Below are 22960 nucleotides of genomic sequence, written 5' to 3' on the forward strand. Positions count from 1 at the left end.
ATGAATATTATTATAATGCTTTTTTAAATTTATTGTCGCGTTTTTGTCGGGAGAAAGTAGTCACTTCGTAAAGTCATGAAAAATTCTTGGAATGAGACATGGAAAATCATGAAAAGTCATGAATTTGAAAATCTAAAATGTAGCAGATACCCTGAGTCGTAAACCCGGCTGCTCAACGACTGTTAGAAAGCAAAATAAAGTAAAATGTAGTAATTTGTGTTTCAGATACTGATACGGTTCCCAATCGAGGGAACAGTTTTGGTTATACCTATCATTTCAATGAATGTTATTATAATGCTTTTTTAAATTTATTGTCGCGTTTTTGTCGGGAGAAAGTAGTCACTTCGTAAAGTCATGAAAAATTCTTGGAATGAGTCATGGAAAATCATGAAAAGTCATGAATTTGAAAATCTAAAATGTAGCAGAGTCGTGAACTCGGCTGCTCAATGACTGTTAGAAAGCAAAATAAAGTAAAATGTAGTAATTTGTGTTTCAGATACTGATACGGTTCCCAATCGAGGGAACAGTTTTGGTTATACCTATCATTTCAATGAATGTTATTATAATGCTTTTTTAAATTTATTGTCGCGTTTTTGTCGGGAGAAAGTAGTCACTTCGTAAAGTCATGAAAAATTCTTGGAATGAGACATGGAAAATCATGAAAAGTCATGAATTTGAAAATCTAAAATGTAGCAGATACCCTGAGTCGTAAACCCGGCTGCTCAACGACTGTTAGAAAGCAAAATAAAGTAAAATGTAGTAATTTGTGTTTCAGATACTGATACGGTTCCCAATCGAGGGAACAGTTTTGGTTATACCTATCATTTCAATGAATGTTATTATAATGCTTTTTTAAATTTATTGTCGCGTTTTTGTCGGGAGAAAGTAGTCACTTCGTAAAGTCATGAAAAATTCTTGGAATGAGTCATGGAAAATCATGAAAAGTCATGAATTTGAAAATCTAAAATGTAGCAGAGTCGTGAACTCGGCTGCTCAATGACTGTTAGAAAGCAAAATAAAGTAAAATGTAGTAATTTGTGTTTCAGATACTGATACGGTTCCCAATCGAGGGAACAGTTTTGGTTATACCTATCATTTCAATGAATGTTATTATAATGCTTTTTTAAATTTATTGTCGCGTTTTTGTCGGGAGAAAGTAGTCACTTCGTAAAGTCATGAAAAATTCTTGGAATGAGACATGGAAAATCATGAAAAGTCATGAATTTGAAAATCTAAAATGTAGCAGATACCCTGAGTCGTAAACCCGGCTGCTCAACGACTGTTAGAAAGCAAAATAAAGTAAAATGTAGTAATTTGTGTTTCAGATACTGATACGGTTCCCAATCGAGGGAACAGTTTTGGTTATACCTATCATTTCAATGAATGTTATTATAATGCTTTTTTAAATTTATTGTCGCGTTTTTGTCGGAAGAAAGTAGTCACTTCGTAAAGTCATGAAAAATTCTTGGAATGAGTCATGGAAAATCATGAAAAGTCATGAATTTGAAAATCTAAAATGTAGCAGAGTCGTGAACTCGGCTGCTCAATGACTGTTAGAAAGCAAAATAAAGTAAAATGAAGTAATTTGTGTTTCAGATACTGATACGGTTCCCAATCGAGGGAACAGTTTTGGTTATACCTATCATTTCAATGAATGTTATTATAATGCTTTTTTAAATTTATTGTCGCGTTTTTGTCGGGAGAAAGTAGTCACTTCGTAAAGTCATGAAAAATTCTTGGAATGAGACATGGAAAATCATGAAAAGTCATGAATTTGAAAATTTAAAATGTAGCAGATACCCTGAGTCGTAAACCCGGCTGCTCAACGACTGTTAGAAAGCAAAATAAAGTAAAATGTAGTAATTTGTGTTTCAGATACTGATACGGTTCCCAATCGAGGGAACAGTTTTGGTTATACCTATCATTTCAATGAATGTTATTATAATGCTTTTTTAAATTTATTGTCGCGTTTTTGTCGGGAGAAAGTAGTCACTTCGTAAAGTCATGAAAAATTCTTGGAATGAGTCATGGAAAATCATGAAAAGTCATGAATTTGAAAATCTAAAATGTAGCAGAGTCGTGAACTCGGCTGCTCAATGACTGTTAGAAAGCAAAATAAAGTAAAATGTAGTAATTTGTGTTTCAGATACTGATACGGTTCCCAATCGAGGGAACAGTTTTGGTTATACCTATCATTTCAATGAATGTTATTATAATGCTTTTTTAAATTTATTGTCGCGTTTTTGTCGGGAGAAAGTAGTCACTTCGTAAAGTCATGAAAAATTCTTGGAATGAGACATGGAAAATCATGAAAAGTTATGAATTTGAAAATCTAAAATGTAGCAGATACCCTGAGTCGTAAACCCGGCTGCTCAACGACTGTTAGAAAGCAAAATAAAGTAAAATGTAGTAATTTGTGTTTCAGATACTGATACGGTTCCCAATCGAGGGAACAGTTTTGGTTATATCTATCATTTCAATGAATGTTATTATAATGCTTTTTTAAATTTATTGTCGCGTTTTTGTCGGGAGAAAGTAGTCACTTCGTAAAGTCATGAAAAATTCTTGGAATGAGACATGGAAAATCATGAAAAGTCATGAATTTGAAAATCTAAAATGTAGCAGATACCCTGAGTCGTAAACCCGGCTGCTCAACGACTGTTAGAAAGTAAAATAAAGTAAAATGTAGTAATTTGTGTTTCAGATACTGATACGGTTCCCAATCGAGGGAACAGTTTTGGTTATACCTATCATTTCAATGAATGTTATTATAATGCTTTTTTAAATTTATTGTCGCGTTTTTGTCGGGAGAAAGTAGTCACTTCGTAAAGTCATGAAAAATTCTTGGAATGAGACATGGAAAATCATGAAAAGTCATGAATTTGAAAATCTAAAATGTAGCAGATACCCTGAGTCGTAAACCCGGCTGCTCAACGACTGTTAGAAAGCAAAATAAAGTAAAATGTAGTAATTTGTGTTTCAGATACTGATACGGTTCCCAATCGAGGGAACAGTTTTGGTTATACCTATCATTTCAATGAATGTTATTATAATGCTTTTTTAAATTTATTGTCGCGTTTTTGTCGGGAGAAAGTAGTCACTTCGTAAAGTCATGAAAAATTCTTGGAATGAGTCATGGAAAATCATGAAAAGTCATGAATTTGAAAATCTAAAATGTAGCAGAGTCGTGAACTCGGCTGCTCAATGACTGTTAGAAAGCAAAATAAAGTAAAATGTAGTAATTTGTGTTTCAGATACTGATACGGTTCCCAATCGAGGGAACAGTTTTGGTTATACCTATCATTTCAATGAATGTTATTATAATGCTTTTTTAAATTTATTGTCGCGTTTTTGTCGGGAGAAAGTAGTCACTTCGTAAAGTCATGAAAAATTCTTGGAATGAGACATGGAAAATCATGAAAAGTCATGAATTTGAAAATCTAAAATGTAGCAGATACCCTGAGTCGTAAACCCGGCTGCTCAACGACTGTTAGAAAGCAAAATAAAGTAAAATGTAGTAATTTGTGTTTCAGATACTGATACGGTTCCCAATCGAGGGAACAGTTTTGGTTATACCTATCATTTCAATGAATGTTATTATAATGCTTTTTTAAATTTATTGTCGCGTTTTTGTCGGGAGAAAGTAGTCACTTCGTAAAGTCATGAAAAATTCTTGGAATGAGTCATGGAAAATCATGAAAAGTCATGAATTTGAAAATCTAAAATGTAGCAGAGTCGTGAACTCGGCTGCTCAATGACTGTTAGAAAGCAAAATAAAGTAAAATGAAGTAATTTGTGTTTCAGATACTGATACGGTTCCCAATCGAGGGAACAGTTTTGGTTATACCTATCATTTCAATGAATGTTATTATAATGCTTTTTTAAATTTATTGTCGCGTTTTTGTCGGGAGAAAGTAGTCACTTCGTAAAGTCATGAAAAATTCTTGGAATGAGACATGGAAAATCATGAAAAGTCATGAATTTGAAAATCTAAAATGTAGCAGATACCCTGAGTCGTAAACCCGGCTGCTCAACGACTGTTAGAAAGCAAAATAAAGTAAAATGTAGTAATTTGTGTTTCAGATACTGATACGGTTCCCAATCGAGGGAACAGTTTTGGTTATACCTATCATTTCAATGAATGTTATTATAATGCTTTTTTAAATTTATTGTCGCGTTTTTGTCGGGAGAAAGTAGTCACTTCGTAAAGTCATGAAAAATTCTTGGAATGAGTCATGGAAAATCATGAAAAGTCATGAATTTGAAAATCTAAAATGTAGCAGAGTCGTGAACTCGGCTGCTCAATGACTGTTAGAAAGCAAAATAAAGTAAAATGTAGTAATTTGTGTTTCAGATACTGATACGGTTCCCAATCGAGGGAACAGTTTTGGTTATACCTATCATTTCAATGAATGTTATTATAATGCTTTTTTAAATTTATTGTCGCGTTTTTGTCGGGAGAAAGTAGTCACTTCGTAAAGTCATGAAAAATTCTTGGAATGAGACATGGAAAATCATGAAAAGTTATGAATTTGAAAATCTAAAATGTAGCAGATACCCTGAGTCGTAAACGCGGCTGCTCAACGACTGTTAGAAAGCAAAATAAAGTAAAATGTAGTAATTTGTGTTTCAGATACTGATACGGTTCCCAATCGAGGGAACAGTTTTGGTTATATCTATCATTTCAATGAATGTTATTATAATGCTTTTTTAAATTTATTGTCGCGTTTTTGTCGGGAGAAAGTAGTCACTTCGTAAAGTCATGAAAAATTCTTGGAATGAGACATGGAAAATCATGAAAAGTCATGAATTTGAAAATCTAAAATGTAGCAGATACCCTGAGTCGTAAACCCGGCTGCTCAACGACTGTTAGAAAGTAAAATAAAGTAAAATGTAGTAATTTGTGTTTCAGATACTGATACGGTTCCCAATCGAGGGAACAGTTTTGGTTATACCTATCATTTCAATGAATGTTATTATAATGCTTTTTTAAATTTATTGTCGCGTTTTTGTCGGGAGAAAGTAGTCACTTCGTAAAGTCATGAAAAATTCTTGGAATGAGACATGGAAAATCATGAAAAGTCATGAATTTGAAAATCTAAAATGTAGCAGATACCCTGAGTCGTAAACCCGGCTGCTCAACGACTGTTAGAAAGCAAAATAAAGTAAAATGTAGTAATTTGTGTTTCAGATACTGATACGGTTCCCAATCGAGGGAACAGTTTTGGTTATACCTATCATTTCAATGAATGTTATTATAATGCTTTTTTAAATTTATTGTCGCGTTTTTGTCGGGAGAAAGTAGTCACTTCGTAAAGTCATGAAAAATTCTTGGAATGAGTCATGGAAAATCATGAAAAGTCATGAATTTGAAAATCTAAAATGTAGCAGAGTCGTGAACTCGGCTGCTCAATGACTGTTAGAAAGCAAAATAAAGTAAAATGAAGTAATTTGTGTTTCAGATACTGATACGGTTCCCAATCGAGGGAACAGTTTTGGTTATACCTATCATTTCAATGAATGTTATTATAATGCTTTTTTAAATTTATTGTCGCGTTTTTGTCGGGAGAAAGTAGTCACTTCGTAAAGTCATGAAAAATTCTTGGAATGAGTCATGGAAAATCATGAAAAGTCATGAATTTGAAAATCTAAAATGTAGCAGAGTCGTGAACTCGGCTGCTCAATGACTGTTAGAAAGCAAAATAAAGTAAAATGAAGTAATTTGTGTTTCAGATACTGATACGGTTCCCAATCGAGGGAACAGTTTTGGTTATACCTATCATTTCAATGAATGTTATTATAATGCTTTTTTAAATTTATTGTCGCGTTTTTGTCGGGAGAAAGTAGTCACTTCGTAAAGTCATGAAAAATTCTTGGAATGAGTCATGGAAAATCATGAAAAGTCATGAATTTGAAAATCTAAAATGTAGCAGAGTCGTGAACTCGGCTGCTCAATGACTGTTAGAAAGCAAAATAAAGTAAAATGAAGTAATTTGTGTTTCAGATACTGATACGGTTCCCAATCGAGGGAACAGTTTTGGTTATACCTATCATTTCAATGAATGTTATTATAATGCTTTTTTAAATTTATTGTCGCGTTTTTGTCGGGAGAAAGTAGTCACTTCGTAAAGTCATGAAAAATTCTTGGAATGAGACATGGAAAATCATGAAAAGTCATGAATTTGAAAATCTAAAATGTAGCAGATACCCTGAGTCGTAAACCCGGCTGCTCAACGACTGTTAGAAAGCAAAATAAAGTAAAATGTAGTAATTTGTGTTTCAGATACTGATACGGTTCCCAATCGAGGGAACAGTTTTGGTTATACCTATCATTTCAATGAATGTTATTATAATGCTTTTTTAAATTTATTGTCGCGTTTTTGTCGGGAGAAAGTAGTCACTTCGTAAAGTCATGAAAAATTCTTGGAATGAGTCATGGAAAATCATGAAAAGTCATGAATTTGAAAATCTAAAATGTAGCAGAGTCGTGAACTCGGCTGCTCAATGACTGTTAGAAAGCAAAATAAAGTAAAATGTAGTAATTTGTGTTTCAGATACTGATACGGTTCCCAATCGAGGGAACAGTTTTGGTTATACCTATCATTTCAATGAATGTTATTATAATGCTTTTTTAAATTTATTGTCGCGTTTTTGTCGGGAGAAAGTAGTCACTTCGTAAAGTCATGAAAAATTCTTGGAATGAGACATGGAAAATCATGAAAAGTTATGAATTTGAAAATCTAAAATGTAGCAGATACCCTGAGTCGTAAACCCGGCTGCTCAACGACTGTTAGAAAGCAAAATAAAGTAAAATGTAGTAATTTGTGTTTCAGATACTGATACGGTTCCCAATCGAGGGAACAGTTTTGGTTATATCTATCATTTCAATGAATGTTATTATAATGCTTTTTTAAATTTATTGTCGCGTTTTTGTCGGGAGAAAGTAGTCACTTCGTAAAGTCATGAAAAATTCTTGGAATGAGACATGGAAAATCATGAAAAGTCATGAATTTGAAAATCTAAAATGTAGCAGATACCCTGAGTCGTAAACCCGGCTGCTCAACGACTGTTAGAAAGTAAAATAAAGTAAAATGTAGTAATTTGTGTTTCAGATACTGATACGGTTCCCAATCGAGGGAACAGTTTTGGTTATACCTATCATTTCAATGAATGTTAATATAATGCTTTTTTAAATTTATTGTCGCGTTTTTGTCGGGAGAAAGTAGTCACTTCGTAAAGTCATGAAAAATTCTTGGAATGAGACATGGAAAATCATGAAAAGTCATGAATTTGAAAATCTAAAATGTAGCAGATACCCTGAGTCGTAAACCCGGCTGCTCAACGACTGTTAGAAAGCAAAATAAAGTAAAATGTAGTAATTTGTGTTTCAGATACTGATACGGTTCCCAATCGAGGGAACAGTTTTGGTTATACCTATCATTTCAATGAATGTTATTATAATGCTTTTTTAAATTTATTGTCGCGTTTTTGTCGGGAGAAAGTAGTCACTTCGTAAAGTCATGAAAAATTCTTGGAATGAGTCATGGAAAATCATGAAAATTCATGAATTTGAAAATCTAAAATGTAGCAGAGTCGTGAACTCGGCTGCTCAATGACTGTTATAGAGCAAAATAAAGTAAAATGTAGTAATTTGTGTTTCAGATACTGATAAGGTTCCTAATCGAGCGAAGCATGATTCCCATTCCAAAAAGCACTCATCCAGACAGGATAAGAGAAAACATTGAAGTAATTCTATTTTAATAATGCTCTTATCATAAAAACTGTTGCTTAAGTATAAACTATTTGAGAATCAATGGCTAATATAGAATGTTTTTGTGGGAAATAAGGGCGCTAGTGAGGACATTAATTACAAATTTGTCAAAATGCCTTTATTAAATGTTATTTTCAACTCGTGATATATATTTTTAAACAATAATTTGTACGCGTTACTGCATTTTGGTTATATCTCAGAGATGACAACTGCTCCGGAGACGCCGAAATAATTTAAAAAACCAGTAAATAAATACGAAGTCACTTTTGCAAATACAGTCGAACCTCGCTAACTCGAACCTCGATTTCACGAATTTTTCGATATCTCGAATTAAAAAAAATTCCCTTCAAATTTCCTATACACTCAATGTTAAAAAATGTTTCTTCCTAATCCCTGAATAACTTGAATCTTCTTTCTTCTCCATAAGTAGTTTTTTCCTCTAAAAATAAAAAACTATTCCAAAAAAATAAAAAATTTTAAGAATAGAAAACCAATTCTCATAATGATTAACTTTTTAAAAAAAATGGACATAAAGACGTCAGTGGCATGGAATGATGTGTCTTTCTCTACAATAATGAATGGCTTCAAGAAGTCTGGATTTATTAAAGATCACGAAAGTAGTCAAACAATCAATATCGTTAATTCTGCTGAAAACTACAACGAAAATGATTGGAACAGATTGACCGAACTCATGAAGCTTGATGACATGGAATTTCATGACTTTGTAAACGTAGATGATGCAGTAACAGTGTGCGGTCAGTGGGATGACAATGATATCATCGCTCAAACGAAAGCTTCTTGTGAACCATCAGAAGAGGATGAGAAAATCAAAGATTTACCACCCAATGTTACTAACAAACAAGCTCTTTCTGCAGTGGACACTGTAAGGAGATTTATTGAGAGGCAGCCGATTATGTCGATATGTCGAAGGGAAAAAAATTCCCTTCAAATTTTCTATACACTCAATGTTTAAAAAAAACTTGGTTTTACGAATTTTTTTTCTAATCCCTCGATAACTTGAATTTTTTTCCATAAATAGTGTAGATTTTTTCCCCTGAAAATAAAAAAAATACTCCAAAAAAAATGAAAAGTTTTTAGAATAAAAAACCAATTCTCACTGTACACTGTAACTGTAAGACTGTGGACTTCGTAAGGAGATTTAATGAGAGACAGAATATGTCAGAGGAGACATTTAAAGCTATAGTCCACTTAGAAAGTGTTATAGACAAACTTCCTTACACATCTCTAAAGCAAACAACAATTGAATCTTTTTTTATATGAAAGTGTAAAAAGTGTTTTTAGAATAAATATGGAATAGTAAATAAGGTACGTAAAGAGCATTTTTCTTTATTAGACCATCGATAACATGCGATTTTCGATAATTCGAATTTTTTCTCTTCTCCCTTCAAGTTCGAGATATCGAGGTTTGACTGTATTTCACTATTTTTGCTTGCTTTTTAAAAGGTACAGCATGACATAAGTACTATGAAGTGGTGAATTCTATAAGCCTTCGAATTATGTATAAATAGTGGTGGATGAAAATCTACTGAATTGAATTTATTAAACCAAGAATCACCATTGATAAACTACCTCTTTAAAATATATATTTGCTGTCCGGAGCAAGTTGGCATCTCTGATATCTGTACTTAAAAATGAAGAAAAACTAAAAAAAAAACTGAACAACAGGTTTAACAGGATTTAAAACAGGGCTGTTTTTCGTGGCTAGTGTGGACCAGCTATGGGGCTAATCTTAATAATTTGTTAATTATTATATACAAACCAAAAAGAAATTTAGTTCAATCTAAACCTCATTTTACTAATATATTAAAAAATATTAATTTGCAAAAAAGCATTTCGAAATACTAAAATAAATTTGACTACAAATCAATAAATATAAAAATCATTGTTCAATTTTGGTTAATTTGCAAAATATTTTGATTTTTATCAACAAAAAAAATTTGAAGTATCAAATTTAAATGTATATTGACACGCAGTCACTAAGAATGGAAGTTTGGTAAATATTTCTTCTCCTGAGAATTAAAAAATATTTTTTATTTCAAGAAAAACAAGATATTTATGATTAAATAAACTATATCCATCTTTTTTTCTTAAGAATTGAATATTATCGATATTAACAATAACTTCTACTCTACCAACACAATGCACAACGCTGGCTTTCAATTTTTCTGAAATAAAATTTTTAAATATGTCATTCACAAGAATTTTCAATTTATTCATATCTACTCAATATCATTGCGATTAATGAAAAAACCTAAATTTTCTGGTTTATAAATTTAAAAATCCACTTAAAGCACTCTAGTCCCACCAACCTGTGTCTGTACTAACCAAAAAAAGACATATGCCCCCTATTGTTGATTCATTGAAGTTATACAGAACAAAATTAAATATTAAAATAGGTAAAAAACAGTACCCAACAACAAGGTAACAGTATTAAACAGTATAGGTAACTGAATAATAACAGAGGTTTCCAACTTCCATGAGGCCGGGGGGCCACAATTAAAAACACAAATCAAATGCCGGGCCGCAACTTTATCAAAATTTTATGTAGGACTCTTTAATGTTTGAAGGAACATTAAATATGACTGTCATAGTTTTACCAAGTTGTGCAAAACAAAAGTATTGAATTACAAATTAAAATAAGAAGTAGATTTTTAAAAGTATTTAATTGCATATTAAAAATTCGGGCTACAATAACTTTAATGTGCACCCATGTATTAAACAATTAATGTGCAACAGAGATATAAAACTTTAAAAAGGTTGGTATTAAAACTTACATAGTAACACACAAAATGTTCAATGAGAAAATTGAGGTTTGTCTGCTGCAACCACCAGAGAATAGATATTTACATTTTAAATTTAAAATTTACAAATCTGTGTGTTAATATTTTCGTCCAAAATGAGTGGTTTCAAAAAGTTAAATCGGAGAATTTCTTCGAGAAAATTTCTGATACACACATGCTAAATTAAATTCACAAAATACAAAAAAAATGAAATAAAAAAAGAGCAACATAGGCGATTATTTTTGTGCTTGAATGAATATTTTCTTGGATGCAAAACCTGAGAAAAAATTTTTTTTGCACCGTTGGTATGTTAAATTTCACAGAGACGAAGAAATTAGGTTTTTATTAACGAGAAAAGTATTTTAAACCCATACAGATTTTTTACTAAAATTGTCAGCAAAAAAATGACAACTATTATATTTTAGTTCGCGGGCCACAAAAAAAACCTCGCGGGCCGTATGCGGCCCCCTGGCCACCAGTTGGAAACCACTGCTTTATAACATATTATCCTATTCAGTTGAAATTCTGAAAATAAAATATGCTAGTAAAGAGAAAAATACTTTTGCACCTTCCTTTACAAATTTTATACTTTTTAGTACTCACATTGGGATTGACCAACTTGCACGGGGAAGAGTACACCAGTGTTGCCAATTTTCGATAGAGGAGACTTGAACCATAAATAAAAACGTTATTCAAGATGTCCTCACTAGCGCCCCCTATATGTTGACATTCGCATGCCTAGAGTTAAGTTTTTTTTTTCTTTCAATTTTTAAGGTTTTTGATTTTGCTCTCGATGAAGAAGATATGGAAATCCTGAGATCAATGAAGAATGGATTCAGATATTTCAAATTCGACTTCGCCAAAAGGTAATAAATCATCCATTAGATCCACAGTCTCTGGTCATATTATATTAGAAGCACTATAAGAGTCTATCTAAAATTATAATTATCAGGTGATACTCTATACAGTTTTATTGTTTTGACTCGGATGTACATGTATCCCTCCTGTATCAATGGGTTAACATTGTAATGCAATACGTTAAAAATAAATACAAATAGAAAGCATGTAAAAAAATGTTCTAAATAATAACCCCATTACACGCATGTTCAAATATAAAAGTATTGCCTATAAACTCGTGCAACACATGCCATTATTAAGACACTACAGAGCGAGCGTCTAATAATTTGTTCTAATTATTATAATACACTAATATAATACCTGATATAATAAATATTCTACATTTATATAATATATCGTCTAATGTATCCAATCCTCAAATTTATATCATATATCGTCTAATGTATCCAATCGTCAAATTTATATCATATATCGTCTAATGTATCCAATCGTCAAATTTATATCATATATCGTCTAATGTGTTCCGTCATCAATAAACAGTTAGTTTTAATAATTGTTTTAAATCGTCTGCCGATATAATAACTGCAACTCCAGCTGGTTGCTAGGCAACCAAACGACTTTTTCTTATTATTAATGTTTTTGTTTATCGTTCGTCTCTGTATGTCTGTGGAAATAAAAGAATGTAAAAGCTAACATAATGTATCCAATCCTCAAATTTATATCATATATCGTCTAATGTATCCAATCGTCAAATTTATATCATATATCGTCTAATGTATCCAATCGCCAAATTTATATCATATATCGTCTAATGTGTTCCGTCATCAATAAACAGTTTGTTTTAATAATTGTTTTAAATCGTCTGCCGATATAATAACTGCAACTCCAGCTGGTTGCTAGGCAACCAAACGACTTTTTCTTATTATTAATGTTTTTGTTTATCGTTCGTCTCTGTATGTCTGTGGAAATAAAAGAATGTAAAAGCTAACATAATGTATCCAATCCTCAAATTTATATCATATATCGTCTAATGTATCCAATCGTCAAATTTATATCATATATCGTCTAATGTATCCAATCGTCAAATTTATATCATATATCGTCTAATGTGTTCCGTCATCAATAAACAGTTAGTTTTAATAATTGTTTTAAATCGTCTGCCGATATAATAACTGCAACTCCAGCTGGTTGCTAGGCAACCAAACGACTTTTTCTTATTATTAATGTTTTTGTTTATCGTTCGTCTCTGTATGTCTGTGGAAATAAAAGAATGTAAAAGCTAACATAATGTATCCAATCCTCAAATTTATATCATATATCGTCTAATGTATCCAATCGTCAAATTTATATCATATATCGTCTAATGTATCCAATCGTCAAATTTATATCATATATCGTCTAATGTGTTCCGTCATCAATAAACAGTTAGTTTTAATAATTGTTTTAAATCGTCTGCCGATATAATAACTGCAACTCCAGCTGGTTGCTAGGCAACCAAACGACTTTTTCTTATTATTAATGTTTTTGTTTATCGTTCGTCTCTGTATGTCTGTGGAATAAAAGAATGTAAAAGCTAACATAATGTATCCAATCCTCAAATTTATATCATATATCGTCTAATGTATCCAATCGTCAAATTTATATCATATATCGTCTAATGTATCCAATCGTCAAATTTATATCATATATCGTCTAATGTATCCAATCGTCAAATTTATATCGTATATCGTCTAATGTATCCAATTGTGAAATTTATATCATATATCATCTAATGTATCCAATCGTCAAATTTATATCATATATCGTCTAATGTATCCAATCGTCAAATTTATATCATATATCGTCTAGTGTATCCAATCCTCAAATTTATATCATATATCGTCTAATGTATACAATCCTCAAATATATATAATATATCGTCTAGTGTATCCAATCCTGAAATTTATATCCTATATCGTCTAATGTATCCAATCCTCAAATTTATATCCTATATCGTCTAATGTAACCCATTGGTTCACTGACGTAAACAAGTGCAGACAGTCAGATGAAAACACTAAAGCTGTATAGAGTATCAGCTGATAATTAAGATTTTACATAGAATCTTATAGAGCGTCTGATAATTTGGCCCAGAGAGTGTACAGAAGTAAACACTCTGGTTAACCTTTGATCTAATGATTAAATTATCACGGTATCTTAGTAGTTCGAGTGTTTTAGGCAGAGTTGGCCAAAAATGTAATCGATTACATTTTTTGATTACAGTAATCAATTACTTGTAATCATGATTACAATTTTCAAAAATTTTGATTACAGCTGTAATCATGATTACAATTTTGATTACAGTAATCAATTACTTGTAATCGTGATTACAAAGTTTGATTACAGCTGTAATCATGATTACATAGCCGATTACAGTAATCAATTACTTGTAATCATGATTACAATTTTCAAAAAATTTTGATTACAGCTGTAATCATGATTACAATTTTGATTACAGTAATCAATTACTTGTAATCATGATTCCAAGTAATTGCGATTACAAGTAATCACAACAAAAACGATTACAAGTAATTATGATTACAAGTAATCAAAATATATGATTACATGTAATTTGATTACATGTAATTTGATTACATGTAATTTGATTACATGTAATTATGATTACATGTAATCTAATTACACGATTACAAGACTATTGTATTCTTATAAATGATTATATTTTACAGTAGATAGTAGAATGTATTTTATAATGATATATTTTGCACGTATTAACATGTACTGCATTTTGTACGTATTTGTATCCGTAGAAATGAATGTAACTGAAATGTATGTACATATGATTTTATCTAGCGCATATGTTCAGACATTTTAGTATCACACACATGTACATACACTTATATTGTAGGTATAAAATATATGTACGTATGTATATAGATAATAATTACGTATGTATGTGCAAACAATGTAGACATGTACATTTATACACAATGAATATATGCATTTTATGCAAATATTTGTGTATGTAAAATGCATATCTATGTTCATGTACGCATGTATATACAAGTACTTGTGTTTGTACGAACATACATACATTGTCTGTACAATGTATGTCCCATGCATGTATGTGCAATTTATTTATGAACAGTACAATATATGTATGCATGTACAATATAGGTATATCTGTAGGATGTACAATATATATATGTATACATGTACATGATATGCATGCCCAGTGTATTTATGTACATGTACATAATATGTTCATGCTCAATGTAAGTATCCAAATATGCATAATACATTTGTGAACTATTGTACGTACATTGGGCGTATTTATATTTCACATATATTCATACATGCATTCGACATGCATAACGTGCGTACATACTCACATTTGAGATGCATGTATGGTACAGATGTATATACATATAGCGTACAGATGTATATTCATATAATGTACATATGATGAAATGAACATATGATGAAATGAACATATGATGAAATGAACATATAATGTTCATATAATGTACATATGTGTGTACATATACAGTACGTATGTGCATAAATATATTGGGCATAATTCTTTCGTACAAATTTTACATGTGTACATGCATGCTATCCCTATCTATGCATATGGTGCAATGTATATATGTACAATGAATGTATCCACACATGTACAATACACGTATGTTCCATGTATGCATATCCATATGTACTATATATGCACGTACAATACATGAATGTATGTACATACATTGTACATGCGTACATACATTACGCGTATACATATGTACATTACATTTATGTCTAAATATGTGTACAATGCAATAAATAAAATGCATGTAAGTTAACTTTTAATGACTCAAGCAAGTTAAATGACAAAATCAAACGATATTTAAATTTAGTTTTCAGCTTTAATTGTTCTATATCATTTTGAAATTCTCTGAATAAAAAATTATTTTCAGGTATTTTTATGAAATGCTTGACAATACAGATTTATTTTTTTTTATAACATAATGCATGATTCATAGAAATTTTTTAAATGGTAAGAAAAACGCTAAATTTTATGTGTGGAATTAATATTTAGAAATTCCAAATAAAATTATCGTTTGCTTTCTAAAAAATATGAGGTCGAGTTTCATATACCTTAGAATAATTTTAAAACAAATTTTAATAACTTTACTCATATAAATTTTTTTAATGTATGCACAATGTATGTGTATATTGTAATTACATATATTTAAATGTACGCACGTATTTGTACATTACTTGTAATTATGTACATGTATACGTTGTATGCACATGCATACATTGTGCATATAACTATTTTTTTGTACATCCATGCATTACATGCGCATAAGTATCAACAAAGTATGTAGTTATACAAGTACATACGTAAGTGGTACATAAGTACATACTTTGCGTGCACATATATCGATGTATATATAAATATGCATGTATACATGTACGCATTTTATTTACGCAACTATGTGCATATATTGTACCTTTAAATAACATTTTTACGTATTGTACGCAAATACGTACAATTTTATATACAAACGTACATTGTATATACGTGCTATTATCGTAAATTTTTACAATATATGCACTTAAGTACATAAAAGCATGCAAACGCATAAACATTATTTTCATATACGTTCATACATACATTGTCTATGTATACAAAGATACAAAACATTGCCTTTTTGTACAAAACATACATGCGTACATGTATCATAAATGCATAATTATATGTACTAAGCAGCATATGCGCATTGCATTAAGTATATTACAATATAATTATGAATATTGTACGTACCAACAACGTTTGTGCATACATTGTATGTATAGGAATCGCAAATTGTACGTTCATGCGTGCGTACATTCTATGTACTTAAAAATATGTAAACATATGAATACTTACATAAAAAATTTGACTATAGTATACAATCGTAATAACTTGTAATCGTATAGTTTGATTACAAGTAATCACAATTACATGTAATCAAATTACATGTAATCATGATTACATGTAATCATATATTTTGATTACTTGTAATCATAATTACTTGTAATCGTTTTTGTTGTGATTACTTGTAATCGCAATTACTTGTAATCATGATTACAAGTAACTGATTACTGTAATCAAAATTGTAATCATGATTACAGCTGTAATCAAAATTTTTTGAAAGTTGTAATCACGATTACAAGTAATTGATTACTTGTAATCATGATTACAAGTAATTGATTACTGTAATCAAAATTGTAATCATGATTACAGCTGTAATCAAAATTTTTTGAAAGTTGTAATCACGATTACAAGTAATTGATTACTTGTAATCGTGATTACAAGTAATTGATTACATAGCTGTAATTATCTGTAATCAATTACAGTTGTAATCGATTACTGTAATCAACGGCCAACTCTGGTTTTAGGAATGTTTATGAGCGAAGAAGATAATTTATGTAACGAATGTCAGACACGAAATGTAATTTTTCTGAATAAAAATATTTTCGATGGATTTGGATGTTTGACCCCCGAAATATGAAATATGGGGGGGGGGTAGTAGCTGCAATCTGGAATATATGGTTCGAATAGTTAAAGAAGGAGAGCAGTTTCAAGTTTAGACCCTTTGAAGTTTTGATGCCTGTATTGCTTCTTCCCCCCTCCCCATATTTTTGGGGTCAAAAATCAGAATCTATTAAAAAAAGGTATTTTTTATTCAGAGAAAGTATATTCTTGTGTTCGATTTCGTAATTTCGTAACTTAAAATATAGTGCGAACTAATTAATTAGCATATTTAGGGTTAGGCCATGGAACCATAAAGATTAGTACATGAAAATCTCATCGTGAGATCAAAATCGTTCAAGGTGTTCTTCGTTTTACGGACTTTTTTTTAAATCAATAACACAAATGTTTTCATTATTTGAAGGCTGAGCTGAAATTCCAGTTAAAAAGGACATAGTTCTAAAAATAGCTCTAAACTATTCTATAATTTTACAAAAAAAAAGAAAAAAGATTTAAGTTTTTGAAAGATGCTATGAAAAAATTTATAAAAGGAAATAATCAGTTCTTTCCTTTGTTTTAAAAAACACTCGTTGGTGTTTTTTAATAAATGTTTTATTCATTATAGATTCGAAACCGACAGTCTTTTCATTTTCATGTGCATATTAAATTAATTGAATATTCTGAATACGGAGTAATTAATTGTTAATGTTCCTGTTGTTGTTGCACGGCCCCATTGGCCAGCAATGCTAGACCAGGTCCATGACGTTATACAGCCTCAAAAAATCCAACACCGTCAATGGATCATCTGCTAAATACTGTTTGGTGAGCCCCAGGCACGCGAGGATGTGGTGAGGCGAAGCCTGATCTGAAGAACAGTTGGTACAAATTTCAAAGTTTTTGGATCCTTCCGAAAATTTCATTGATTTAAAGGTGCCCACTTCGAAAGCGGGCAAGAATAGTTTGTTCTTGTCTGTTAAAACCTTGGGCCAGGGAGCCTGCAGGTCGAGAACACTGATACCATGGGTGCTTTGGGGGGATTCCAAGTGGTCTTGGTTTTGTGTTTTATTTTTGAGAAGGTTTCCAAAAAGGAAGGGGGTGCCGGCGGCACAGAAGCCTCACAAGCACCAGCTTTAGCCAAAGTGTCCGCGATCTCGTTTCCTTCAAGATCGACGTGGGAAGGAATCCACCGTAGATGAATCTGATGCGAAATGGAAAGCCGTTTTAACTTTTTCAGTATTGACACTCCAGCACTATCTCTCACGCTTTGCCAATTGGTCAAGAGCTGTATTGCACTTCTGCTATCAGACAGAACCCATATCTCGTTTCCACGGATAAGAAACACAAGAGAGTCAATGGCTATTAGCACCTGTTAATGTTCCTTTTTATTTCAATAATCCTGCTAAAAAAAATTAACTTACACTTAACAATAAGAATAAATCGCTCATAAATTTGCAGATTGATGCATAAAGAATTTTATTTTTATAAATTCAGTGCGTATAGAAATTTAGTAATAAAAATGAGAAATATTATCACTGCCTTCTTCATTAAATAAACCGACACACCCGAATTAGGGGTAAACGGAAAAATAAAACTCGTCACTTCGCGGGACCAGCCCCTGGATCTAATTTATAATCCAATGGCTCCACTCTCTCTCTCTCTCTATTTTTGGAGATTTTCTTCTTGGCTGTAGTTGAAGCCAATTACAATGCAAACTTTTATTTCTTTCAAAATGTGTTACCTGAGTTTGAAAAAGAAAAGTTCAAGAGTCAAGTTTCTTTTCATTTAAAGGAAATGCCAAACAGGAAACGGGGTTGTTAAAAGTCCCGCCCCGAAAGAAAACTCCATAAGGCTCACGCAAGATCAGCAGCCAATGAGCCTGGCAACCACCAGTGCATTTATTAAAAATCCAGACATACGAAATATAACAGATTAATGGATTCATAATTTACATGACTTAATAAGTTATAATAGCTCATAACGAGTAGTGACAGCTCAGGGGGGGGTAGAGCGTTTACCTTCCAATGAGGTGAACTGGGTTGGAATCCCAGCGATGGCTTATCGATACGAATTCCGCATCCGGCTTGCATTAACCGCAGTGCTAACGTAAAATATCCTCAGTGGTAGACAGATCGCTGGTTAGAGTCCTCTAGTCGTCGGGCTAACCGTGGGAAGTTTTCATGGTTTCCCTCCCCATGTAACGCAAATGCGGGTTAGTTCTATCAGAAAGTCTTTCACAAAGGCGAATTTCTCCCTTTACTTGATCCAGGAGTTCCCTTGTCTTCTGGATTGGATTCAAAATGACAAGGCTACAGAGTTAAACATTAGTAGTCACAAACCGCAAAAATTGGCTCATCTGTTCAACGACTGTTATATATATATATATATATATAAATAGTTAATAATATTACAAGTATGAAGGATGTGTTAAACAATTTGTCGAATCGACTTTATTATAAATAGTTTGAATTAAACTTTACATGATGAATTTTTAAAGAAAAATTATCAGAACTGCATATTCTATCAACTAGGTTTTATTGACAAGAATTTAAAATTGTTTCCACCTTAAAACTTTAAGAAGGTTGGTATTAAAACTTACATGGTAACACACAAAATGTTCAATGACAAAATTGAGGTTTGTCTGCTGCAACCACCAGAGAATAGATATTTACATTTTAAATTTAAAATTTACAAATCTGTGTGTTAATATTTTCGCCCAAAATGAGTGTTTTCAAAAAGTTAAATCGGAGAATTTCTTCGAGAAAATTTCTGATACACACATGCTAAATTAAATTCACAAAATACAAAAAAAATGAAATAAAAAAGAGCAACATAGGCGATTATTTTTGTATTTGAATGAATATTTTCTTGGATGCAAAACCTGAGAAATAATTTTTTTTTGCACCGTTGGTATGATAAATTTCACAGAAACGAAGAAATTAGGTTTTTGTTAACGAGAAAAGTATTTGAAACCAATATAGAGTTTTTACGAAAATTTGCCACAAAAAAATGACAACTAATATATTTTAGTTCGCGGGCCACAAAAAAGGCTTCGCAGGCCAGATGCGGCCCCCGGGCCGCCAGTTGGAAACCACTGTTCTCGGTCATTTGCCATTTTTTCTTGGAAATACCTCAAGTATTCTACCTAGTTAAAACGTTTCTGGTATTCAACTATGACTATTTCTCTTACTTTGAATTCATCGGTTTTCGTTTTTGTTTTCTCCGCTGTCCTATGCAATCGAATCTAAAATAACTTCTGATAATATCAATTCTTGAAGTCTACATCTGTATAACTGACACTTGCGAAGACTGTTGCCCGATATGATCAAATGGTCAAATCCTGTAACCTCAATTAACTTATACACTTAACAGTTAACGATCGGTTAATTTCCAAGAAAACGGTCATAAAAGTGCCTATTTTTTTTTATCCCTGATTAGTGCTGACATCTGCTGAACTAACTATCGACAATTACATTAAAAATATCCTGGTACTGCCATCTGGTGTGTAAAATGAGAAATAAAATGTTTTCTTGGCAAAAGAAGTGAATTAGTTTTATTCTTATTGGCGCGTTACTACTGAACACTCCATGCCGGAAATATCACGGGAGCGAGAAATAGAGGGCAAAAGCTCACTCCTTCATTTTCACGGGAGCGAGAAAGAAGGGGTTAAAGGCTGTAGATCGTCTTCTGATATATATGGTAGGGGTCGTGAATTCACAGTGCCTTCACAATCATCATCATCTGTCCTGGGCAAATTTACTGCCTTTTAAAGGTACCTTCACAAATTCAACTCATAAAATTTTGTTTTTGTATTCCTGTATTATGCGCCATATTATAGAGATCTTTTTTTCGCATTTTTTTTAAAAAATTAAATGATGAATCTCCCCCTTAGTAAACTTTACAGTATGTTGTGAAATTCCATCATTATTCTAAACATTGCTCTAAATTTATTCTAACAGACCTTTATTTGTTTATGAAATATTTTTTACTCTCTGAAACTTTTTTTCTATATGTTCCCGTGTGAAATGTTCTCTTAATGAAAATAACGTTTAGTGTAAGTACTGTTAAATGCACGTTTTTTTAAAAAAAAAAAATTCAAGTTGAAATTTAACAATGGACCATTATTGTTATGGCTTTTTAAATTTAGATGCAATTTAAAGCCCAAAATCTTACAATAGCAAAATTATTTTTGAATATATGGGGCAAATATATAAAAATTTACCAGTCATAAATGATTTTATTTGTAGTGACAATTTTCGAAAATATATTCTTATTTTACCATATTTCTGTGTTGATTTTTTAATATAATTTTTAATTTTCGCAAATTATGTCTAAATAATTTATAAACTGGTAATTCTTTTTTTTTTCAAAGAAGAAAAATCAATAAATAAAGAAATTAAAGCCTTTAAATAAGGTTCATTGATCAGTATGCTTTTTGCTTTCCTCGAAATTTTCTTATATTTTCTTTATGAGGTGTATTTTGAGTCGCAATATCATTTGCAATTTTTAATGCTCTCTTTTTTAAAGTTAATCTGTCTCTCTTTTGTCTTTCATGCTCTCTTCTTTAAAGTTAATCTGTCGCTCTTTTGTCTTTCATGCTCTCTTCTTTAAAGTTAATCTGTCTCTATTTTGTCTTTCATGCTCTCTTCTTTAAAGTTAATCTGTCTCTATTTTGTCTTTCATGCTCTCTTCTTTAAAGTTAATCTGTCTCTATTTTGTCTTTCATGCTCTCTTCTTTAAAGTTAATCTGTCTCTATTTTGTCTTTCATGCTCTCTTCTTTAAAGTTAATCTGTATCTATTTTGTCTTTCACGCTCTCTTTTTAAAAGCAAATCTGTCTCTTCTTTTCAGTCTCCTGGAACATCCGGAACAACCATTCAACGGATCATTTTGATTTAAACTGTGTACATAATAAATAGCCTGAATAAATTGTTAGAACATCATTTTGCTCTTATTTATTGAATCTTTTACACATATGTAAACATAACAGTAAACAAGAATTTACACTGCAAACAAATTCAGTGCATTCCAACACAAGACAAGTTATTCAGAATAAATAGAGTCGGCCCAAGCTCCACCCCCAAACGAAAACATTTTACTGACCTGTATGAATGGATGTATAGTTATCATTAGTCATGCATTTTTAACGCAAGGGAGGAAGTTTTTTTATTTGCCATTCGTATGCCTGTTTAGGCAGAGGGGTTGCGATTGTTCTTGTTCTCCAGTGGCGCCCTCTATGGCCAAGAATGCGACTTTTGACACACCCATTCGTCGCACCCGTTTCATAGGGCGGACCCATTCATACATCCATTCATTCATTCCCAGATCGTAATTTTGACCTGAATCAGAGAACAATCGATCTCCAATCCAGTAAATCCATTTTTTTCTTAGGGAAATAGCGAAGAATAGCTAATAAACGGATAAATTTCGGATAATTTTTATTTTTTTATTTATTTTAATTTATACTAATTTTTTAACTTCTTTTCAATATTTTAAAGCGAATAAATTGTTCAATATGTGAAAAGAATTATTTTTCCTTGTTAAAGAGCCAATAATGGCTGAAAAAGAACAGAAATCATATCAGGAGGCACGCACACATCACACCCCGTAACTCCTTATAGTATTAATCTATAAATTTCAAACTGCGCCCAAAATTAGAGTTTAATGTATCGAAAAATTGTACCGAAGGATTTTTTTTATAGACTAATAAGTGGGCCCGCAATGAGCAAAATTTACTTTTGTTTACTATCCGGGAGGAGGTGTTTTAAGCTAAATATTCGCGGGTAAGGCATGTGAAGCATGGCGCAGATGGTAATTCTGTGTGACAAATCAGATTTGTTGTCCCGGTGGCCTTTGGTTCGAAACCCTGCGAGGTTCGACATTCAAATTTTTTCTTTCTTTTTCTATTATTTTTTCAAATAAATTTTTTGACATTTTAACGTGAATCAAGTGTTCTGTATATAAATTTTTTTTTTATTTTTTCTTTGCTAAATAGCGAATAATAGCTAATAAACGGATAAATTTCGGATAA

The 22960-nt window shown here is 31.6% G+C and overlaps 1 protein-coding gene across 4 annotated transcripts in view; it reads left to right on the plus strand.

Moving 5' to 3' along the window:
• Positions 1-21872, plus strand: part of LOC107451550 (1,5-anhydro-D-fructose reductase) — a 59614-nt gene extending 37742 nt beyond the window's left edge. For 3 of the 4 annotated variants that reach the window (XM_087150882.1, XM_087150883.1, XM_087150884.1), the window contains 3 exons: positions 7663-7746; positions 11347-11438; positions 21781-21872. In XM_087150882.1, the coding sequence (XP_087007008.1) occupies positions 7663-7746; positions 11347-11438; positions 21781-21823 (219 nt within the window). In that variant the 3' untranslated portion in view covers positions 21824-21872. The remainder of the gene's footprint in view (positions 1-7662; positions 7747-11346; positions 11439-21780) is intronic. The other variant, XM_087150885.1, reaches the window with a different exon arrangement.
• Positions 21873-22960: the final 1088 nt, after the last annotated feature.

Source organism: Parasteatoda tepidariorum, chromosome 9 (assembly GCF_982258835.1).
Source record: "Parasteatoda tepidariorum strain Cologne lab strain chromosome 9, Ptep-v5.0, whole genome shotgun sequence".
NCBI classification, from domain to species: Eukaryota; Metazoa; Arthropoda; class Arachnida; order Araneae; family Theridiidae; genus Parasteatoda; species Parasteatoda tepidariorum.